We start from the raw sequence: 23,145 nt of genomic DNA, 5'->3' as shown, positions 1-23,145 counted from the left end.
TTGGAGAGCTGTAACTTCTAAAACAAACTTATTGTCAAATGGAAATGGTGACAAATATGGGTCTCTCTCTCTCTCTCTCTCTCTCTCTCTCTCTCTCTCTCCCTTTATTTCTCTCTCTCTCTCTCGCCCTCCCTCTATTTCTCTCTCTCTCTCTCTCTCTCTCTCTCTCTCTCTCTCTCTCTCTCTCTCTCTCTCTCTCTCTCTCTCTCTCTCTCTCTCTCTCTCTCTCTCTCTCTCTCTCTCTCTCTCTCTCTCTCTCTCTCTCTCTCTCTCTCTCTCTCTCTCTCTCTCTCTCTCTCTCTCTCTCTCTCTCTCTCTCTCTCTCTCTCTCTCTCTCTCTCTCTCTCTCTCTCTCTCTCTCTCTCCCTCTATCTCTCTCTCTCTCTCTCTCTCTCTCTCTCTCTCTCTCTCTCTCTCTCTCTCTCTCTCTCTCTCTCTCTCTCTCTCTCTCTCTCTCTCTCTCTCTCTCTCTCTCTCTCTCTCTCTCTCTCTCTCTCTCTCTATTTCTCTCTCTCTATCTCAATTCAATTCAAAGGGGTGTTATTGGCTCTTTCACACTCCGCCGCTCAGCGCGATGCACTTGTTATTTTCACCCTCACCCCGCCCCCGCTCTTTCTGTGTCTGTGTGTGTGGCAGGTGACATTTTGGTAGTATAAATTCACTTCTCAGTCCAGCTGATCGGTCCTCAGATAAACATCAGTTTGTTTAGAATGGAGTAAACCTCTCTCTCTCTCTCTCTCTCTCTCTCTCTCTCTCTCTGAGCAGCGTTAGATGCCTGGGTGTCAGCGACTCTCTACAGTCAGTTCGTCGTCTTTGTCAGGTAAATAACTTTCATTCATTTATGTTTTCAACTGCTAAGCTGGGTAAAGCTGGGTAAAGATGTAAAGATTTAAATAGTTTAATTGTCTAATAGTCATGTGTATCAGTTTAACCAAAACGATGGAGAGGAGAGAGAGAGAAATGGAGGAGAGAAACAGAGACTACAGGAAAACAGAAAGATAGAGTGAATGCCGTAGAGAGAGGAGAGAGAGAGAAATGGAGGAGAGAAACAGAGACTACAGGAAACAGAAAGATAGAGTGAATGCCGTAGAGAGAGGAGAGAGAGAGAAATGGAGGAGAGAAACAGACTACAGGAAACAGAAAGATAGAGTGAATGCCGTAGAGAGAGGAGAGAGAGAGAAATGGAGGAGAGAAACAGACTACAGGAAACAGAAAGATAGAGTGAATGCCGTAGAGAGAGGAGAGAGAGAGAAATGGAGGAGAGAAACAGAGACTACAGGAAACAGAAAGATAGAGTGAATGCCGTAGAGAGAGGAGAGAGAGAGAAATGGAGGAGAGAAACAGACTACAGGAAACAGAAAGATAGAGTGAATGCCGTAGAGAGAGGAGAGAGAGAGAAATGGAGGAGAGAAACAGACTACAGGAAACAGAAAGATAGAGTGAATGCCTTAGAGAGAGGAGAGAGAGAGAAATGGAGGAGAGAAACAGACTACAGGAAACAGAAAGATAGAGTGAATGCCTTAGAGAGAGGAGAGAGAGAGAAATGGAGGAGAGAAACAGACTACAGGAAACAGAAAGATAGAGTGAATGCCATGCCTTAGAGAGAGGAGAGAGAGAGAAATGGAGGAGAGAAACAGACTACAGGAAACAGAAAGATAGAGTGAATGCCTTAGAGAGAGGAGAGAGAGAGAAATGGAGGAGAGAAACAGACTACAGGAAACAGAAAGATAGAGTGAATGCCTTAGAGAGAGGAGAGAGAGAGAAATGGAGGAGAGAAACAGACTACAGGAAACAGAAAGATAGAGTGAATGCCATGCCTTAGAGAGAGGAGAGAGAGAGAAATGGAGGAGAGAAACAGACTACAGGAAACAGAAAGATAGAGTGACTGCCGTAGAGAGAGGAGAGAGACCCTAATACTGAGTCAGTATAGTACAGTATAGTACAGTACAGTAAGTATATAGTACATATAGTCAGTACAGTATAGTACAGTACAGTAAGTATATAGTACATATAGTCAGTACAGTATAGTACAGTACAGTAAGTATATACAGTCAGTATAGTGTAGTATAGTATATAGTTTATACAGCCAGTATAGTACAGTACAGTAAGTATATAGTACATATAGTCAGTACAGTATAGTACAGTACAGTAAGTATATAGTACATATAGTCAGTACAGTATAGTACAGTACAGTAAGTATATACAGTCAGTATATTGTAGTATAGTATATAGTTTATACAGCCAGTATAGTACAGTACAGTAAGTATATAGTACATACAGTCAGTATAGTGCAGTATAGTACAGCAAGTATATAGTATATACAGTCAGTATAGTAAAGTATAGTACAGCAAGTATATAGTATATACAGTCAGTATAGTACAGTATAGTATAGTACAGTACGTATATAGTATATACAGTCAGTATAGTACAGTATAGTATAGTACAGTAAGTATATATTATATACAGTCAGTATAGTACAGTATAGTATAGTACAGTAAGTATATACAGTCAGTATAGTACATTATAGTATAGTACAGTACGTATATAGTATATACAGTCAGTATAGTACATTATAGTACAGTGCAGCAAGTATATATTACATACAGTCAGTATAGTACCGTATAGTATAGTAAGCACATAGTATATACAGGCAGTATAGTACAGTATAGTATAGTACAGTAAGTATATATTAAATACAGTCAGTATAGTACAGTATAGTATAGCAAGCACATAGTATATACAGTCAGTATAGTACAGTATAGTATAGTACAGTAAGTATATATTATATACAGTCAGTATAGTACAGTATAGTATAGTGCAGCAAGTATATATTATATACAGTCAGTATAGTACAGTATAGTATAGTAAGCACATAGTATATACAGTCAGTATAGTACAGTATAGTATAGTACAGTAAGTATATATTATATACAGTCAGTATAGTACAGTATAGTATAGTACAGTAAGCATAAAGTATACACAGTCAGAATAGTACAATATAGTACAGTAAGTATATATTATATACAGTCAGTATAGTACAGTATAGTATAGTACAGTAAGTATATATTATATACAGTCAGTATAGTATAGTATAGTACAGTAAGCATAAAGTATACACAGTCAGAATAGTACAGTATAGTACAGTACAGGATATAGTATACACAGTCAGAATAGTACAGTATAGTACAGTACAGGATATAGTATACACAGTCAGAATAGTACAGTATAGTATAGTACAGGATATAGTATACACAGTCAGAATAGTACAGTATAGTATAGTACAGGATATAGTATACACAGTCAGAATAGTACAGTATAGTATAGTACAGGATATAGTATACACAGTCAGAATAGTATAGTATAGTATAGTACAGGATATAGTATACACAGTCGGTATAGTACAGTATAGTATAGTACAGGATATAGTATAAACAGTCAGTATAGTATAGTATAGTACAGGATATAGTATACACAGTCAGTATAGTACAGTATAGTAGCCCTACATTCTGGCACAGAGACTCATTCGGGACTTCTCCTTAGATGGGGGGCTGGTTTTGTGGCAGTTGGACTTCCTGAGCCAACGCTCACAGCGAGTCAAAATAGGTCCCCACGTGTCGGACATACGCACCACCAACACAGGCTCTCCTCAGAGATGTGTTTTGTCCCCACTCCATCACCAACACAGACTCTCCTCAGAGATGTGTCTTGTCCCCACTCCACCACCAACACAGACTCTCCTCAGGGATGTGTTTTGTCCCCACTCCAACACCAACACAGACTCTCCTCAGGGATGTGTTTTGTCCCCACTCCAACACCAACACATTCTCTCCTCAGGGACGTGTTTTGTCCCCACTCCACCACCAACACAGACTCTCCTCAGGGATGTGTTTTGTCCCCACTCCACCACCAACACAGACTCTCCTCAGGGATGTGATTTGTCCCCACCCCACCACCAACACAGGCTCTCCTCAGGGATGTGTTTGATCTCCACTCCATCACCAACACAGGCTCTCCTCAGGGATGTGTTTTGTCCCCACTCCACCACCAACACAGGCTCTCATCAGGGATGTGTTTTGTCCCCACTCCACCACCAACACAGTCTCTCCTCAGGGACGTGTTTTGTCCCCACTCCACCACCAACACAGTCTCTCCTCAGGGATGTGTTTTGTCCCCACTCCACCACCAACACAGTCTCTCCTCAGGGACGTGTTTTGTCCCCACTCCACCACCAACACAGTCTCTCCTCAGGGATGTGTTTTGTCCCCACTCCACCACCAACACAGGCTCTCCTCAGAGATGTGTTTTGTCTCCACTCCACCACCAACACAGTCTCTCCTCAGAGATGTGTTTTGTCCCCACTCCAACACAGGCTCTCCTCAGGGATGTGTTTTGTCCCCACTCCACCACCAACACAGACTCTCCTCAGGGATGTGTTTTGTCCCCACTCCACCACCAACACAGACTCTCCTCAGGGATGTGTTTTGTCCCCACTCCATCACCAACACAGGCTCTCCTCAGGGATGTGTTTTGTCCCCACTCCACCACCAACACAGACTCTCCTCAGAGATGTGTTTTGTCCCCACTCCACCACCAACACAGGCTCTCCTCAGGGATGTGTTTTGTCCCCACTCCACCACCAACACAGGCTCTCTTCAGGGATGTGTTTTGTCCCCACTCCACCACCAACACAGTCTCTCCTCAGGGACGTGTTTTGTCCCCACTCCACCACCAACACAGTCTCTCCTCAGGGATGTGTTTTGTCCCCACTCCACCACCAACACAGTCTCTCCTCAGGGACGTGTTTTGTCCCCACTCCACCACCAACACAGTCTCTCCTCAGGGATGTGTTTTGTCCCCACTCCACCACCAACACAGGCTCTCCTCAGAGATGTGTTTTGTCCCCACTCCAACACCAACACAGGCTCTCCTCAGGGATGTGTTTTGTCCCCACTCCAACACAGGCTCTCCTCAGGGATGTGTTTTGTCCCCACTCCACCACCAACACAGACTCTCCTCAGGGATATGTTTTGTCCCCACTCCACCACCAACACAGGCTCTCCTCAGAGATGTGTTTTGTCCCCACTCCATCACCAACACAGGCTCTCCTCAGGGATGTGTTTTGTCCCCACTCCACCACCAACACAGACTCTCCTCAGAGATGTGTTTTGTCCCCACTCCAACACCAACACAGTCTCTCCTCAGGGATGTGTTTTGTCCCCACTCTACCACAGGCTCTCCTCAGGGATGTGTTTTGTCCCCACTCCACCACCAACACAGACTCTCCTCAGGGATGTGTTTTGTCCCCACTCCACCACCAACACAGGCTCTCCTCAGAGATGTGTTTTGTCCCCACTCCATCACCAACACAGGCTCTCCTCAGGGATGTGTTTTGTCCCCACTCCACCACAGTCTCTCCTCAGAGATGTGTTTTGTCCCCACTCCACCACCAACACAGTCTCTCCTCAGGGATGTGTTTTGTCCCCACTCCACCACAGACTCTCCTCAGAGATGTGTTTTGTCCCCACTCCACCACCAACACAGTCTCTCCTCAGAGATGTGTTTTGTCCCCACTCCACCACCAACACAGGCTCTCCTCAGGGATGTGTTTTGTCCCCACTCCTGTACATCTTGTACACTAATAGTTGGGGGTTGTATTATGGTTAGTTATAGTTGTATTATGGTTAGTTAGAGTTGTATTATGGTTAGTTAGAGTTGTATTATGGTTAGTTAGAGTTAGAGTTGTATTATGGTTAGTTAGGGTTAGAGTTGTATCATGGTTAGTTAGAGTTGTATTATGGTTAGTTAGAGTTGTATTATTGTTAGTTAGAGTTGTATTATGGTTAGTTAGAGTTGTATTATGGTTAGTTAGAGTTAGAGTTGTATTACGGTTAGTTAGAGTTGTATAATGGTTAGTTAGGGTTAGAGTTGTATTATGGTTAGTTAGGGTTAGAGTTTTATTATGGTTAGTTAGAGTTGTATTATGGTTAGTTAGGGTTAGAGTTTTATTATGGTTAGTTAGAGTTGTATTATGGTTAGTTAGAGTTGTATTATGGTTAGTTAGAGTTGTATTATGGTTAGTTAGAGTTGTATTATGGTTAGTTAGAGTTGTATTATGGTTAGTTAGAGTTAGAGTTGTATTATGGTTAGTTAGAGTTAGAGTTGTATTATGGTTAGTTAGAGTTGTATTATGGTTAGTTAGAGTTAGAGTTGTATTATGGTTATTTAGGGTTGTATTATGGTTAGTTATAGTTGTATTATGGTTAGTTAGAGTTGTATTATGGTTAGTTAGAGTTGTATTATGGTTAGTTAGAGTTAGAGTTGTATTATGGTTAGTTAGGGTTAGAGTTGTATTATGGTTAGTTAGAGTTGTATTATGGTTAGTTAGAGTTGTATTATGGTTAGTTAGAGTTGTATTATGGTTAGTTAGGGTTAGAGTTGTATTATGGTTAGTTAGAGTTAGAGTTGTATTATGGTTAGTTAGAGTTGTATTATGGTTAGTTAGGGTTAGAGTTGTATTATGGTTAGTTAGAGTTAGAGTTGTATTATGGTTAGTTAGAGTTGTATTATGGTTAGTTAGAGTTGTATTATGGTTAGTTAGAGTTGTATTATGGTTAGTTAGAGTTGTATTATGGTTAGTTAGAGTTGTATTATGGTTAGTTAGAGTTGTATTATGGTTAGTTAGGGTTAGAGTTGTATTATGGTTAGTTAGAGTTAGAGTTGTATTATGGTTAGTTAGAGTTGTATTATGGTTAGTTAGAGTTAGAGTTGTATTATGGTTAGTTAGGGTTGTATTATGGTTAGTTAGAGTTGTATTATGGTTAGTTAGAGTTGTATTATGGTTAGTTAGAGTTGTATTATGGTTAGTTAGAGTTGTATTATGGTTAGTTAGAGTTAGAGTTGTATTATGGTTAGTTAGGGTTGTATTATGGTTAGTTAGAGTTGTATTATGGTTAGTTAGAGTTGTATTATGGTTAGTTAGAGTTGTATTATGGTTAGTTAGAGTTGTATTATGGTTAGTTAGAGTTGTATTATGGTTAGTTAGGGTTAGAGTTGTATTATGGTTAGTTAGAGTTAGAGTTGTATTATGGTTAGTTAGAATTGTGTTATGGTTAGTTAGGGTTAGAGTTGTATTATGGTTAGTTAGAGTTGTATTATGGTTAGTTAGAGTTGTATTATGGTTAGTTAGGGTTAGAGTTGTATTATGGTTAGTTAGGGTTAGAGTTGTATTATGGTTAGTTAGGGTTAGAGTTGTATTATGGTTAGTTAGAGTTGTATTATGGTTAGTTAGAGTTATAGTTGTATTATGGTTAGGTAGGGTTAGAGTTGTATTATGGTTAGTTAGAGTTGTATTATGGTTAGTTAGGGTTAGAGTTGTATTATGGTTAGTTAGAGTGGTATTATGGTTAGTTAGGGTTAGAGTTGTATTATGGTTAGTTAGAGTTGTATTATGGTTAGTTAGAGTTGTATTATGGTTAGTTAGGGTTAGAGTTTTATAATGGTTAGTTAGAGTTGTATTATGGTTAGTTAGAGTTGTATTATGGTTAGTTAGAGTTGTATTATGGTTAGTTAGAGTTGTATTATGGTTAGTTAGAGTTAGAGTTGTATTATGGTTAGTTAGGGTTAGAGTTGTATTATGGTTAGTTAGAGTTGTATTATGGTTAGTTAGGGTTAGAGTTGTATTATGGTTAGTTAGAGTTGTATTATGGTTAGTTAGAGTTGTATTATGGTTAGTTAGAGTTGTATTATGGTTAGTTAGGTTTAGAGTTGTATTATGGTTAGTTAGAGTTAGAGTTGTATTATGGTTAGTTAGAGTTGTATTATGGTTAGTTAGGGTTAGAGTTGTATTATGGTTAGTTAGAGTTAGAGTTGTATTATGGTTAGTTAGGGTTAGAGTTGTATTATGGTTAGTTAGAGTTGTATTATGGTTAGTTAGAGTTAGAGTTGTATTATGGTTAGTTAGAGTTAGAGTTGTATTATGGTTAGTTAGAGTTGTATTATGGTTAGTTAGAGTTGTATTATGGTTAGTTAGGGTTAGAGTTGTATTATGGTTAGGTAGGGTTAGAGTTGTATTATGGTTAGTTAGAGTTGTATTATGGTTAGTTAGGGTTAGAGTTGTATTATGGTTAGTTAGAGTGGTATTATGGTTAGTTAGGGTTAGAGTTGTATTATGGTTAGTTAGAGTTGTATTATGGTTAGTTAGAGTTGTATTATGGTTAGTTAGGGTTAGAGTTTTATAATGGTTAGTTAGAGTTGTATTATGGTTAGTTAGAGTTGTATTATGGTTAGTTAGAGTTGTATTATGGTTAGTTAGAGTTGTATTATGGTTAGTTAGAGTTAGAGTTGTATTATGGTTAGTTAGGGTTAGAGTTGTATTATGGTTAGTTAGAGTTGTATTATGGTTAGTTAGAGTTGTATTATGGTTAGTTAGAGTTGTATTATGGTTAGTTAGGTTTAGAGTTGTATTATGGTTAGTTAGAGTTAGAGTTGTATTATGGTTAGTTAGAGTTGTATTATGGTTAGTTAGGGTTAGAGTTGTATTATGGTTAGTTAGAGTTAGAGTTGTATTATGGTTAGTTAGGGTTAGAGTTGTATTATGGTTAGTTAGAGTTGTATTATGGTTAGTTAGAGTTAGAGTTGTATTATGGTTAGTTAGAGTTAGAGTTGTATTATGGTTAGTTAGAGTTGTATTATGGTTAGTTAGAGTTGTATTATGGTTAGTTAGGGTTAGAGTTGTATTATGGTTAGTTAGAGTTGTATTATGGTTAGTTAGAGTTAGAGTTGTATTATGGTTAGTTAGAGTTGTATTATGGTTAGTTAGAGTTAGAGTTGTATTATGGTTAGTTAGAGTTGTATTATGGTTAGTTACAGTTGTATTATGGTTAGTTAGACTTGTATTATGGTTAGTTAGAGTTGTATTATGGTTAGTTAGAGTTGTATCATGGTTAGTTAGAGTTAGAGTTGTATTATGGTTAGTTAGAGTTGTATTATGGTTAGTTAGAGTTGTTTTATGGTTAGTTAGAGTTAGAGTTGTATTATGGTTAGTTAGGGTTAGAGTTGTATTATGGTTAGTTAGAGTTGTATTATGGTTAGGTAGAGTTGTAGTATGGTTAGTTAGAGTTGTATTATGGTTAGTTAGAGTTGTATTATGGTTAGTTAGAGTTGTATATGGTTAGTTAGGGTTAGAGTTGTATTATGGTTAGTTAGAGTTGTATTATGGTTAGTTAGAGTTAGAGTTGTATTATGGTTAGTTAGAGTTGTATTATGGTTAGTTAGAGTTAGAGTTGTATTATGGTTAGTTAGAGTTGTATTATGGTTAGTTAGAGTTGTATTATGGTTAGTTAGACTTGTATTATGGTTAGTTAGAGTTGTATTATGGTTAGTTAGAGTTGTATCATGGTTAGTTAGAGTTGTATTATGGTTAGTTAGAGTTAGAGTTGTATTATGGTTAGTTAGAGTTGGAGTTGTATTATGGTTAGTTGGAGTTAGAGTTGTATTATGGTTAGTTAGAGTTAGAGTTGTATTATGGTTAGTTAGAGTTATATTATGGTTAGTTAGAGTTGTATTATGGTTAGTTAGAGTTGTATTATGGTTAGTTAGAGTTAGAGTTGTATTATGGTTAGTTAGGGTTAGAGTTGTATTATGGTTAGTTAGAGTTAGAGTTGTATTATGGTTAGTTAGAGTTGTATTATGGTTAGTTAGAGTTAGAGTTGTATTATGGTTAGTTAGAGTTGTATTATGGTTAGTTAGAGTTGTATTATGGTTAGTTAGAGTTAGAGTTGTATTATGGTTAGTTAGGGTTAGAGTTGTATTATGGTTAGTTAGAGTTGTATTATGGTTAGTTAGGGTTAGAGTTGTATTATGGTTAGTTAGAGTTGTATTATGGTTAGTTAGGGTTAAAGTTGTATTATGGTTAGTTAGGTTTAGAGTTGTATTATGGTTAGTTAGAGTTAGAGTTGTATTATGGTTAGTTAGAGTTGTATAATGGTTAGTTAGAGTTAGAGTTGTATTATGGTTAGTTAGAGTTGTGTTATGGTTAGTTAGAGTTGTATTATGGTTAGTTAGAGTTGTATTATGGTTAGGTAGAGTTGTATTATGGTTAGTTAGGTTTAGAGTTGTATTATGGTTAGTTAGAGTTGTATTACGGTTAGTTAGAGTTGTATTATGGTTAGTTAGAGTTAGAGTTGTATTATGGTTAGTTAGGGTTAGAGTTGTATTATGGTTAGTTAGGGTTAGAGTCGTATTATGGTTAGTTAGAGTTGTATTACGGTTAGTTAGAGTTGTATTATGGTTAGTTAGAGTTAGAGTTGTATTATGGTTATTTAGGGTTAGAGTTGTATTATGGTTAGTTAGGGTTAGAGTTGTATTATGGTTAGTTAGGGTTAGAGTTGTATTATGGTTAGTTAGAGTTGTATTATGGTTAGTTAGAGTTAGAGTTGTATTATGGTTAGTTAGAGTTGTATTATGGTTAGTTAGAGTTGTATTATGGTTAGTTAGAGTTAGAGTTGTATTATGGTTATTTAGAGTTGTATTATGGTTAGTTAGAGTTGTATTATGGTTAGTTAGAGTTAGAGTTGTATTATGGTTAGTTAGGGTTAGAGTTGTATTATGGTTAGTTAGAGTTGTATTATGGTTAGTTAGAGTTAGAGTTGTATTATGGTTAGTTAGAGTTGTATTATTGTTAGTTAGAGTTAGAGTTGTATTATGGTTAGTTAGAGTTGTATTATGGTTAGTTAGAGTTGTATTATGGTTAGTAAGAGTTGTATTATGGTTAGTTAGAGTTGTATTATGGTTAGGTAGAGTTGTATTATGGTTAGTTAGAGTTGTATTATGGTTAGTTAGAGTTGTATTATGGTTAGTTAGAGTTGTATTATGGTTAGTTAGAGTTGTATTATGGTTAGTTAGGGTTAGAGTTGTATTATGGTTAGTTAGAGTTAGAGTTGTATTATGGTTAGTTAGAATTGTGTTATGGTTAGTTAGGGTTAGAGCTGTATTATGGTTAGTTAGAGTTGTATTATGGTTAGTTAGAGTTGTATTATGGTTAGTTAGGGTTAGAGTTGTATTATGGTTAGTTAGGGTTAGAGTTGTATTATGGTTAGTTAGGGTTAGAGTTGTATTATGGTTAGTTAGAGTTATAGTTGTATTATGGTTAGGTAGGGTTAGAGTTGTATTATGGTTAGTTAGAGTTGTATTATGGTTAGTTAGGGTTAGAGTTGTATTATGGTTAGTTAGAGTTGTATTATGGTTAGTTAGGGTTAGAGTTGTATTATGGTTAGTTAGAGTTGTATTATGGTTAGTTAGAGTTGTATTATGGTTAGTTAGGGTTAGAGTTTTATAATGGTTAGTTAGAGTTGTATTATGGTTAGTTAGAGTTGTATTATGGTTAGTTAGAGTTGTATTATGGTTAGTTAGAGTTGTATTATGGTTAGTTAGAGTTGTATTATGGTTAGTTAGAGTTAGAGTTGTATTATGGTTAGTTAGGGTTAGAGTTGTATTATGGTTAGTTAGAGTTGTATTATGGTTAGTTAGGGTTAGAGTTGTATTATGGTTAGTTAGAGTTGTATTATGGTTAGTTAGAGTTGTATTATGGTTAGTTAGGTTTAGAGTTGTATTATGGTTAGTTAGAGTTAGAGTTGTATTATGGTTAGTTAGAGTTGTATTATGGTTAGTTAGGGTTAGAGTTGTATTATGGTTAGTTAGAGTTAGAGTTGTATTATGGTTAGTTAGGGTTAGAGTTGTATTATGGTTAGTTAGAGTTAGAGTTGTATTATGGTTAGTTAGAGTTAGAGTTGTATTATGGTTAGTTAGAGTTGTATTATGGTTAGTTAGAGTTGTATTATGGTTAGTTAGGGTTAGAGTTGTATTATGGTTAGTTAGAGTTAGAGTTGTATTATGGTTAGTTAGAGTTGTATTATGGTTAGTTAGAGTTAGAGTTGTATTATGGTTAGTTAGAGTTGTATTATGGTTAGTTACAGTTGTATTATGGTTAGTTAGACTTGTATTATGGTTAGTTAGAGTTGTATTATGGTTAGTTAGAGTTGTATCATGGTTAGTTAGAGTTAGAGTTGTTTTATGGTTAGTTAGAGTTGTATTATGGTTAGTTAGAGTTGTTTTATGGTTAGTTAGAGTTAGAGTTGTATTATGGTTAGTTAGGGTTAGAGTTGTATTATGGTTAGTTAGAGTTGTATTATGGTTAGGTAGAGTTGTAGTATGGTTAGTTAGAGTTGTATTATGGTTAGTTAGAGTTGTATTATGGTTAGTTAGAGTTGTATGTGGTTAGTTAGGGTTAGAGTTGTATTATGGTTAGTTAGAGTTGTATTATGGTTAGTTAGAGTTAGAGTTGTATTATGGTTAGTTAGAGTTGTATTATGGTTAGTTAGAGTTAGAGTTGTATTATGGTTAGTTAGAGTTGTATTATGGTTAGTTAGAGTTGTATTATGGTTAGTTAGACTTGTATTATGGTTAGTTAGAGTTGTATTATGGTTAGTTAGAGTTGTATCATGGTTAGTTAGAGTTGTATTATGGTTAGTTAGAGTTAGAGTTGTATTATGGTTAGTTAGAGTTGGAGTTGTATTATGGTTAGTTGGAGTTAGAGTTGTATTATGGTTAGTTAGAGTTAGAGTTGTATTATGGTTAGTTAGAGTTGTATTATGGTTAGTTAGAGTTGTATTATGGTTAGTTAGAGTTGTATTATGGTTAGTTAGAGTTAGAGTTGTATTATTGTTAGTTAGGGTTAGAGTTGTATTATGGTTAGTTAGAGTTAGAGTTGTATTATGGTTAGTTAGAGTTGTATTATGGTTAGTTCGAGTTAGAGTTGTATTATGGTTAGTTAGAGTTGTATTATGGTTAGTTAGAGTTGTATTATGGTTAGTTAGAGTTAGAGTTGTATTATGGTTAGTTAGGGTTAGAGTTGTATTATGGTTAGTTAGAGTTGTATTATGGTTAGTTAGGGTTAGAGTTGTATTATGGTTAGTTAGAGTTGTATTATGGTTAGTTAGGGTTAAAGTTGTATTATGGTTAGTTAGGTTTAGAGTTGTATTATGGTTAGTTAGAGTTAGAGTTGTATTATGGTTAGTTAGAGTTGTATAATGGTTAGTTAGAGTTAGAGTTGTATTATGGTTAGTTAGAGTTGTGTTATGGTTAGTTAGAGTTGTATTATGGTTAGTTAGAGTTGTATTATGGTTAGGTAGAGTTGTATTATGGTTAGTTAGGTTTAGAGTTGTATTATGGTTAGTTAGGGTTAGAGTTGTATTATGGTTAGTTAGGGTTAGAGTTGTATTATGGTTAGTTAGAGTTGTATTACGGTTAGTTAGAGTTGTATTATGGTTAGTTAGAGTTAGAGTTGTATTATGGTTATTTAGGGTTAGAGTTGTATTATGGTTAGTTAGGGTTAGAGTTGTATTATGGTTAGTTAGGGTTAGAGTTGTATTATGGTTAGTTAGAGTTGTATTATGGTTAGTTAGAGTTAGAGTTGTATTATGGTTAGTTAGAGTTGTATTATGGTTAGTTAGAGTTGTATTATGGTTAGTTAGAGTTAGAGTTGTATTATGGTTATTTAGAGTTGTATTATGGTTAGTTAGAGTTGTATTATGGTTAGTTAGAGTTAGAGTTGTATTATGGTTAGTTAGGGTTAGAGTTGTATTATGGTTAGTTAGAGTTGTATTATGGTTAGTTAGAGTTAGAGTTGTATTATGGTTAGTTAGAGTTGTATTATTGTTAGTTAGAGTTAGAGTTGTATTATGGTTAGTTAGAGTTGTATTATGGTTAGTTAGAGTTGTATTATGGTTAGTAAGAGTTGTATTATGGTTAGTTAGAGTTGTATTATGGTTAGGTAGAGTTGTATTATGGTTAGTTAGAGTTGTATTATGGTTAGTTAGAGTTAGAGTTGTATTATGGTTAGTTAGAGTTAGAGTTGTATTATGGTTAGTTAGAGTTGTATTATGGTTAGTTAGAGTTAGAGTTGTATTATGGTTAGTTAGAGTTGTATTATGGTTAGGTAGAGTTGTATTATGGTTAGTTAGAGTTGTATTATGGTTAGTTAGAGTTGTATTATGGTTAGTTAGAGTTGTATTACGGTTAGTTAGAGTTGTATTATGGTTAGTTAGAGTTGTATTATGGTTAGTTAGAGTTAGAGTTGTATTATGGTTAGTTAGAGTTGTATTATGGTTAGTTAGAGTTAGAGTTGTATTATGGTTAGTTAGAGATAGAGTTGTATTATGGTTAGTTAGAGTTAGAGTTGTATTATGGTTAGTTAGAGTTAGAGTTGTATTATGGTTAGTTAGAGTTGTATTATGGTTAGTTAGAGTTGTATTATGGTTAGTTAGAGTTAGAGTTGTATTATGGTTAGTTAGGGTTAGAGTTGTATTATGGTTAGTTAGAGTTGTATTATGGTTAGTTAGAGTTGTACTATGGTTAGTTAGAGTTAGAGTTGTATTATGGTTAGTTAGGGTTAGAGTTGTATTATGGTTAGTTAGAGTTGTATTACGGTTAGTTAGAGTTGTATTATGGTTAATTAGGGTTAGAGTTGTATTATGGTTAGTTAGGGTTAGAGTTGTATTATGGGTAGTTAGAGTTAGAGTTGTATTATGGTTAGTTAGGGTTAGAGTTGTATTATGGTTAGTTAGAGTTGGAGTTGTATTATGGTTAGTTAGGGTTAGAGTTGTATTATGGTTAGTTAGAGTTGGAGTTGTATTATGGTTAGTTAGGGTTAGAGTTGTATTATGGTTAGTTAGAGTTAGAGTTGTATTACGGTTAGTTAGAGTTGTATTATGGTTAGTTAGAGTTAGAGTTGTATTATGGTTAGTTAGAGTTAGAGTTGTATTACGGTTAGTTAGAGTTGTATTATGGTTAGTTAGGGTTAGAGTTGTATTATGGTTAGTTAGAGTTGTATTATGGTTAGTTAGGGTTAGAGTTGTATTATGGTTAGTTAGGGTTAGAGTTGTATTATGGTTAGTTAGAGTTGTATTATGGTTAGTTAGGGTTAGAGTTGTATTATGGTTAGTTAGAGTTGTATTATGGTTAGTTAGAGTTAGAGTTGTATTATGGTTAGTTAGAGTTGTATTATGGTTAGTTAGAGTTGTATTATGGTTAGTTAGGGTTAGAGTTGTATTATGGTTAGTTAGAGTTAGAGTTGTATTATGGTTAGTTAGAGTTGTATTATGGTTAGTTAGAGTTGTATTATGGTTAGTTAGGGTTAGAGTTGTATTATGGATAGTTAGAGTTAGAGTTGTATTACGGTTAGTTAGAGTTAGAGTTGTATTATGGTTAGTTAGGGTTAGAGTTCGATTATGGTTAGTTAGAGTTGTATTATGGTTAGTTAGAGTTGTATAATGGTTAGTTAGGGTTAGAGTTGTATTATGGTTAGTTAGGGTTAGAGTTGTATTATGGTTAGTTAGAGTTGTATTATGGTTAGTTAGAGTTGTATTATGGTTAGTTAGAGTTAGAGTTGTATTATGGTTAGTTAGAGTTGTATTATGGTTAGTTAGAGTTGTATTATGGTTAGTTAGAGTTAGAGTTGTATTATGGTTAGTTAGGGTTAGAGTTGTATCATGGTTAGTTAGAGTTGTATTATGGTTAGTTAGAGTTGTATTATTGTTAGTTAGAGTTGTATTATGGTTAGTTAGAGTTGTATTATGGTTAGTTAGAGTTAGAGTTGTATTACGGTTAGTTAGAGTTGTATTATGGTTAGTTAGGGTTAGAGTTGTATTATGGCTAGTTAGAGTTGTATTATGGTTAGTTAGAGTTGTATTATGGTTAGTTAGAGTTAGAGTTGTATTATGGTTAGTTAGAGTTGTATTATGGTTAGTTAGAGTTGTATTATGGGTAGTTAGAGTTAGAGTTGTATTATGGTTAGTTAGGGTTAGAGTTGTATTACGGTTAGTTAGAGTTGTATTATGGTTAGTTAGAGTTGTATTATGGTTAGTTAGAGTTAGAGTTGTATTATGGTTAGTTAGAGTTAGAGTTGTATTATGGTTAGTTAGAGTTGTATTATGGTTAGTTAGAGTTAGAGTTGTATTATGGTTAGTTAGAGTTGTATTATGGGTAGTTAGAGTTAGAGTTGTGTTATGGTTAGTTAGGGTTAGAGTTGTATTACGGTTAGTTAGATTTAGAGTTGTATTATGGTTAGTTAGAGTTGTATTATGGTTAGTTAGAGTTAGAGTTGTATTATGGTTAGTTAGAGTTGTATTATGGTTAGTTAGAGTTAGAGTTGTATTATTGTTAGTTAGAGTTGTATTATGGTTAGTTAGAGTTAGAGTTGTATTATGGTTAGTTAGAGTTGTATTATGGTTAGTTAGCGTTGTATTATGGTTAGTTAGAGTTAGAGTTGTATTATGGTTATTTAGAGTTAGAGTTGTATTATGGTTAGTTAGAGTTAGAGTTGTATTATGGTTATTTAGAGTTAGAGTTGTATTATGGTTAGTTAGAGTTGTATTATGGTTATTTAGAGTTAGAGTTGTATTATGGTTAGTTAGAGTTGTATTATGGTTAGTTAGAGTTGTATTATGGTTAGTTAGAGTTAGAGTTGTATTATGGTTAGTTAGAGTTAGAGTTGTATTATGGTTAGTTAGAGTTAGAGTTGTATTATGGTTAGTTAGAGTTGTATTATGGTTAGTTAGAGTTGTATTATGGTTAGTTAGAGTTAGAGTTGTATTATGGTTATTTAGAGTTAGAGTTGTATTACGGTTAGTTAGAGTTGTATTATGGTTAGTTAGGGTTAGAGTTGTATTATGGTTAGTTAGAGTTAGAGTTGTATTACGGTTAGTTAGAGTTGTATTATGGTTAGTTAGGGTTGTATTATGGTTAGTTAGAGTTAGAGTTGTATTATGGTTAGTTAGAGTTGTATTATGGTTAGTTAGAGTTAGAGTTGTATTATGGTTAGTTAGAGTTAGAGTTGTATTACGGTTAGTTAGAGTTGTATTATGGTTAGTTAGAGTTAGAGTTGTATTATGGTTAGTTAGAGTTAGAGTTGTATTATGGTTAGTTAGGGTTAGAGTTGTATTACGGTTAGTTAGAGTTAGAGTTGTATTATGGTTAGTTAGGGTTAGAGTTGTATTATGGTTAGTTAGAGTTGTATTATGGTTAGTTAGGGTTAGAGTTGTATTATGGTTAGTTAGGGTTGTATTATGGTTAGTTAGAGTTGTATTATGGTTAGTTAGAGTTAGGGTTGTATTATGGTTAGTTAGAGTTGTATTATGGTTAGTTAGGGTTAGAGTTGTATTATGGTTAGTTAGAGTTGTATTATGGTTAGTTAGAGTTGTATTATGGTTAGTTAGGGTTGGGGTTGTTTTATGTTACTCGTTCTCTCTCTCTCTCTATTTCTCTGTCTCCCTCTCTCTCTCTCTCTGTCTCCCTCTTGTTTCTCTCCCGGTTTAACCCAGATATCATATTCCCCCAGGCTTCACTGAACAATGAAGCTTTTATCATCCTCATGAAGCACACACACACACACACACACACACACACACACACACACACACACACACACACACACACACACACACACACACACACACACACACACACACACACACACACACACACACACACACACACACACACACACACACACACACACACACACACACGACAGACAGACAGACAGACAGACAGACAGACAGACAGACAGACAGACAGACAGACAGACAGACAGACAGACAGACAGACAGACAGACAGACAGACAGACAGACAGACAGACAGACAGACAGACAGACAGACAGACAGACAGACAGACAGACAGACGATTCGCCAATGTGTAATTACATTTTGGAAGCTTGTATCATGATGTGTGACATATTTACGGTCTCAGACTTGTAACTTGACATTTGAATACATTTAATAAAATTTGCAAGCATAATTTATTTTCTAAAATTCACATGCAGATTTTGAATCTGCACGGGCTCTGAGTTCTGTCACTGTTGTCACGTTATCAAGAGATTCGTAAAGTTATATAAAGTTTTGTACATTTGTAGAAAGAGCAGCTCTGGGGGCAGGAACTTTTACTCCTGACCAATCATTTCGCTCTGCTAAAACCACAGCTATTGGCTGAATTGTACATCCATCAAATATCAGGAAGTAGCTACCCACATGAGCAAGTGAGGATGAGGTCAATAAAACCAGTATGATCTACTGGGAGATAATCATCTCTTTTATTTGTGTACATAGATTTTTGTTGTGAAAAGGCATGACACTGGTTTGCTTATCAAGTGAAATACAGTGCGGAAAGTATTCAGACCCCTTTTAGGCACATGTTGTTACGTTACAGCCTTATTCTAAAATGGATTAAATTATGTTGTTACCTTACAACCCTAACCCTTAACCCCTAACCCCTAACCCTAGCCCTAACCCTAACCCCCAACCCTAACCCCCAACCCTAACCCTTAACCCTTAACCCCAACTCCAACTCCAACCCTAACCCCCAAACCTAATGGAGTACTGAAACTAAAGCCTGTAACTCTCCAGGACTAGTGCAGAGTTAGAACTAAAGCCTGTAACTCTCCAGGACTAGTGCAGGGTTAGAACTAAAGCCTGTAACTCTGTAGGACTAGTGCAGGGTTAGAACTAAAGCCTGTAACTCTCCAGGACTAGTGCAGGGTTAGAACTAAAGCCTGTAACTCTGTAGGACTAGTGCAGGGTTAGAACTAAAGCCTGTAACTCTGTAGGACTAGTGCAGGGTTAGAACTAAAGCCTGTAACTCTGTAGGACTAGTGCAGGGTTAGAACTAAAGCCTGTAACTCTGTAGGACTAGTGCAGGGTTAGAAATCAGATTAGACAAGGGAGCTTCCGCCTTCTTTATATACAGAGATAGAAAGAAAGAGAGGGTGTAGACAGGGTCGGGGGACAGAGATGGAGAGAGAGATGGAGAGAGAGAGAGAGAGATGGAAAGATACAGGGAAAGGGAGAGAGATAATGAGAGAGCGAGCAAGAGAGAGAGAGGGAAAGAGAGAGGGAGAGAGAGAGGGAAAGAGAGAGGGAGAGAGAGATGGAGAAAGAGAGAGATAATGAGAGAGCGAGGGAAAGAGAGAGGGAGAGAGAGAGGGAGAGAGAGATGGAAAGATACAGGGAAAGTGAGAGAGATAATGAGAGAGAAATAACGAGAGAGCGAGCAAGAGAGAGAGAGAGAGAGAGAGAGAGAAAGACTTAAACGCTTTAACATCATCTTCAGCTCTGGCATATTCCCCAATTTTTGGAACCAAGGACTGATCACCCCAAATTTGACCCCAATAACTACCGTGGGATATGCGTAAACTGCAACCTTTCAGGAAAATCCTCTGCATTATCATTAACAGCAGAGTCGTACATTTCCTCAGTGAAAACAATGTACTGAGCAAATGTCAAATTGGCTTTTTACCAAATTACCGAACGACAGACCACGCATTCACCCTAACTTTTGACTCAATTTGGCATGAGTGTCTAGAATCTGAAGTCAAATGTCTACTGTTTGCTGATGATCGGGTGCTTCTGTCCAAGGAGGGCCTACAGCAGCACCTAGATCTTCTGCACAGATTCTGTCAGACTTGGGCCCTGACAGTAAATCTCAGTAAGACAAAAATAATGGTGTTCCAAAAAAGGTCCAGTTGCCATGAACACAAATACAAATTCCATCTAGACACCGTTGCCCTAGAGCACACAGAAAACGATACATACCTAAACACCAGCGCCACAGGTAACTTCCACAAAGCTGTGAACAATCTGAGAGACAAGGCAAGAAGGGCCTCCTATGCCATCAAAAGGAACATAAAATTCGACATACCAATTTGGATCTGGCTAAAAATACTTGAATCAATTATAGAAGCCATTGCCCTTTATGGTTGTGAGGTCTGGGGTCCGCTCACCAACCAAGAATTCACTAAATGGGACAAAAATCAAATTGAGATTCTGCAGAATTCTGCAAAAACATCCTCTGTGTACAACGTAAAACATCAAATAATCCATGCAGAGCAGAATTAGGCCGATACCCGCTAATTATCAAAATCCAGAAAAGAGCTGTTCAATTCTACAACCACCTAAAAGGAAGAGATTCCCAAACCTTCCATAACAAAGCCATCACCTACAGAGAGATGAACCTGGAGAAGAGTCCCCTAAGCAAGCTGGTCCTGGGTCTCTGTTCACAAACACAAACACACCCCACAGAGCCCCAGGACAGCATCACAATTAGACCCAACCAAATCATGAGAAAACCCATGGGAAAGAATTGACCAAAAAACTGAAATGCTATTTGGCCCTAAATAGAGAGTTCACAGTGGCAAAAAAACCAACATTAAGGAGAGGGAGAGAGAGCCTTGCTATTGAGAAAGGCTGCCGAATACCTGACCACTGTGGCAGAATACCTGAGCCAACATTAAGGAGAGGGAGAGAGAGCCTTGCTATTGAGAACTGTGGCAGAAAACTTGACTCCAAATTAAGGAGGGAGCGAGAGCCTTGCTATTGAGAAAGGCTGCTGAATACCTGACCACTGTGGCAGAATACCTGAGCCAACATTAAGGAGAGCGAAAGAAAGAGCCTTGCTATTGAGAACTTTGGCAGAAAACTTGACTCCAAATTAAGGAGGGAGCGAGAGCCTTGCTATTGAGAATGGCTGCAGAAGGCAGACCTGGCTCTCAAGAGAAGACAAGCTATGTCCACACTGCCCACAAAATTAGGTGGAAACTGAGCTGCACTACCTAACCTCCTGCCAAATGTATGACCATACTAGAGACACATATTTCCCTCAGATAACACAGACACACAAAGAATTAGAAAACAAACCCAATTCTGATAAATTCCCATATCTACTGGGTGAAATACCACAGTGTTCAATCACAGCAGCAAGATTTGTGACCTGTTGTCACAAGAAAAGGGCAACCAGTGAAGAACAAACACTATTGTAAATACAACCTATATTTATGTTTATTTATTTTCCCTTTGGTACTTTAACTATTTGTACATCATTACAACACTGTATATATAGATATAATATAAAGTCTGTAAATATTTTATTGTTTATTTCACTTTTGTTTATGATCTATTTTACTTGCTTTAGTAATGTAAACATAATTATTATTAACATAAATATTTAATGTAAACATATGTTTCCTCGGCCAATAAAGGCGCTTACATTGAACTGAGTCTTGACATCTGCAGTAGAAGGAGGAAGTGGGAAGTGACTTTCTGAGTCACACACTCCAAATTAAGAGAAGAGGAAACGTCTGTGGGTGCTCTGTGTGCGTGTGTGTGTGTGTGTGTGTGTCTATCTGTCTATGTGTGTGTGTGTGTCTGTGTGTCAGTGTGTCTATCTGTCTGTGTGTGCGTGTGTGTGTGTGTGTGTGTGTGTGTGTGTGTGTGTGTGTGTGTGTGTGTGTGTCTGTGTGTGTGTGTGCCTGTGTGTCTGTGTGTCTGTGTGTCTATCTGTCTGTGTGTGTGTGTGTGTGTGTGTGTGTGTGTGTGTGTGTGTGTGTGTGTGTGTGTGTGTGTGTGTGTGTGTGTGTGTGTGTGTGTGTGTGTGTGTGTCTGTGTGTCTGTGTGTGTGTGTGTGTGTGTGTGGTAGGTGACAGTTCGTAGTTTAAATTGTATTTATTTATTTCACCTTTATTTAACCAAGTAGGCAAGTTGAGAACAAGTTCTCATTTACAACTGCGACCTGGCCAAGATAAAGCAAAGCAGTTCGTCACATACAACAACACAGAGTTACACATGGAATAAACAAACGTACAGTCAATAATACAGTGAAAAATAAGTCTATATACAATGTGAGCAAATGAGGTGAGATAAGGGAGGTGAAGGCAAAAAAAAGGCCATGGTGACGAAGTAAATACAATATAGCAAGTAAAACACTGGAATGGTAGATTTGCATTGGAAGAATGTGCAAAACAGAGATAGAAATAATGGGGTGCAAAGGAGCAAAATAAATAAATAAATAAATACAGTAGGTAAAGAGGTAGTTGTTTGGGCTAAATTATAGATGGGCTATGTACAGGTGCAGTAATCTGTGAGCTGCTCTGACAGCTGGTGCTTAAAGCTAGTGAGGGAGATAAGTGTTTTCAGTTTCAGAGATTTTTGTAGTTCGTTCCAGTCATTGGCAGCAGAGAACTGGAAGGAAAGGCGACCAAAGGAAGAATTGGTTTTGGGGGTGACCAGAGAGATATACCTGCTGGAGCGCGTGCTACAGGTGGGTGTTGCTATGGTGACCAGCGAGCTGAGATAAGGGGGGACTTTACCTAGCAGGGTCTTGTAGATGACCTGGAGCCAGTGGGTTTGGCGACGAGTATGAAGCGAGGGCCAGCCAACGAGAGTGTACAGGTCGCAGTGGTGGGTAGTATACGGGGCTTTGGTGACAAAACGGATGGCACTGTGATAGACTGCATCCAATTTATTGAGTAGAGTGTTGGAGGCTATTTTGTAAATGACATCACCGAAGTCGAGGATTGGTAGGATGATCAGTTTTACAAGGGTATGTGCCTTAGTATTCTTTGTTTTCTTTATGTTTTTTAGTTAGGTCAGGGTGTGACATGGGGAATGTATGTGTTTTTGTAGTGTCTAGTGTAGTTGTCTATGGCTGCCTAGATTGGTTCTCAATTAGAGGCAGCTGTGGTTCATTGTCTCTGATTGAGAGCCATATTTAAGGCAGTCATAGGCATTGGGGTTTTGTGGGTAATTGTCTGTGTCTATGTGTAGTGTTTGTGTCAGCACTATCTAGATTTATAGCTTCACGGTCGTCTGTTTGTTGTTTTGTTTCGTTTTCCTTCTGATAATAAAGAGAAGATGTATTTTTCACGCGCTGCGCCTTGGTCCAATCTCTCTCCCTTCGACGATCGATCGTGACAGAATTACCCACCAATCCAGGATCAAGCAGCGTGATAAGCGGCAACAGGAGCAGCGCAAGGAGGAATGGCAATGGGAGCGTAATCTGGACTACACAACGTGGGAGGAGATCGACAGGTGGGCGATCGACCCAGGGCCAGTGCCGGAGCCCGCATGGGATTCTCTGGCGCAGTGCGAGGAGGGATACAGGCGAATGGAGGCAGCACGACGACGTGGTAGGAAGCCTGTGAGTCAGCCCAAAAAATTTCTTGGGGGGGGGCTTAGAGGTAGTGGGCCGAGGGCAGGTAGGAGACCTGCGCCCACTTCACAGGCTAACCGTGGAGAGCGGGAGTACGGGCGAACACCGTGTT

General features: G+C 37.0%; 1 protein-coding gene across 3 annotated transcripts in view; it reads left to right on the top strand.

Moving 5' to 3' along the window:
* Window positions 1-565: 565 nt before the first annotated feature.
* Window positions 566-23,145, top strand: part of card11 (caspase recruitment domain family, member 11) — a 259,869-nt gene continuing 237,289 nt past the window's right edge. For 2 of the 3 annotated variants that reach the window (XM_071390373.1, XM_071390381.1), the window contains exon 1: window positions 661-820. In XM_071390373.1, coding sequence (XP_071246474.1) covers window positions 772-820 — 49 coding nt within the window. In that variant the 5' untranslated portion in view covers window positions 661-771. The other variant, XM_071390369.1, reaches the window with a different exon arrangement.

The sequence above is a fragment of the Salvelinus alpinus genome, chromosome 1 (genome assembly GCF_045679555.1).
Source record: "Salvelinus alpinus chromosome 1, SLU_Salpinus.1, whole genome shotgun sequence".
In the NCBI taxonomy this organism is placed as follows: domain Eukaryota; kingdom Metazoa; phylum Chordata; class Actinopteri; order Salmoniformes; family Salmonidae; genus Salvelinus; species Salvelinus alpinus.
Note: the sequence above shows the minus strand (reverse complement) of the source record. Positions and strands in the feature narration are given on the sequence as shown.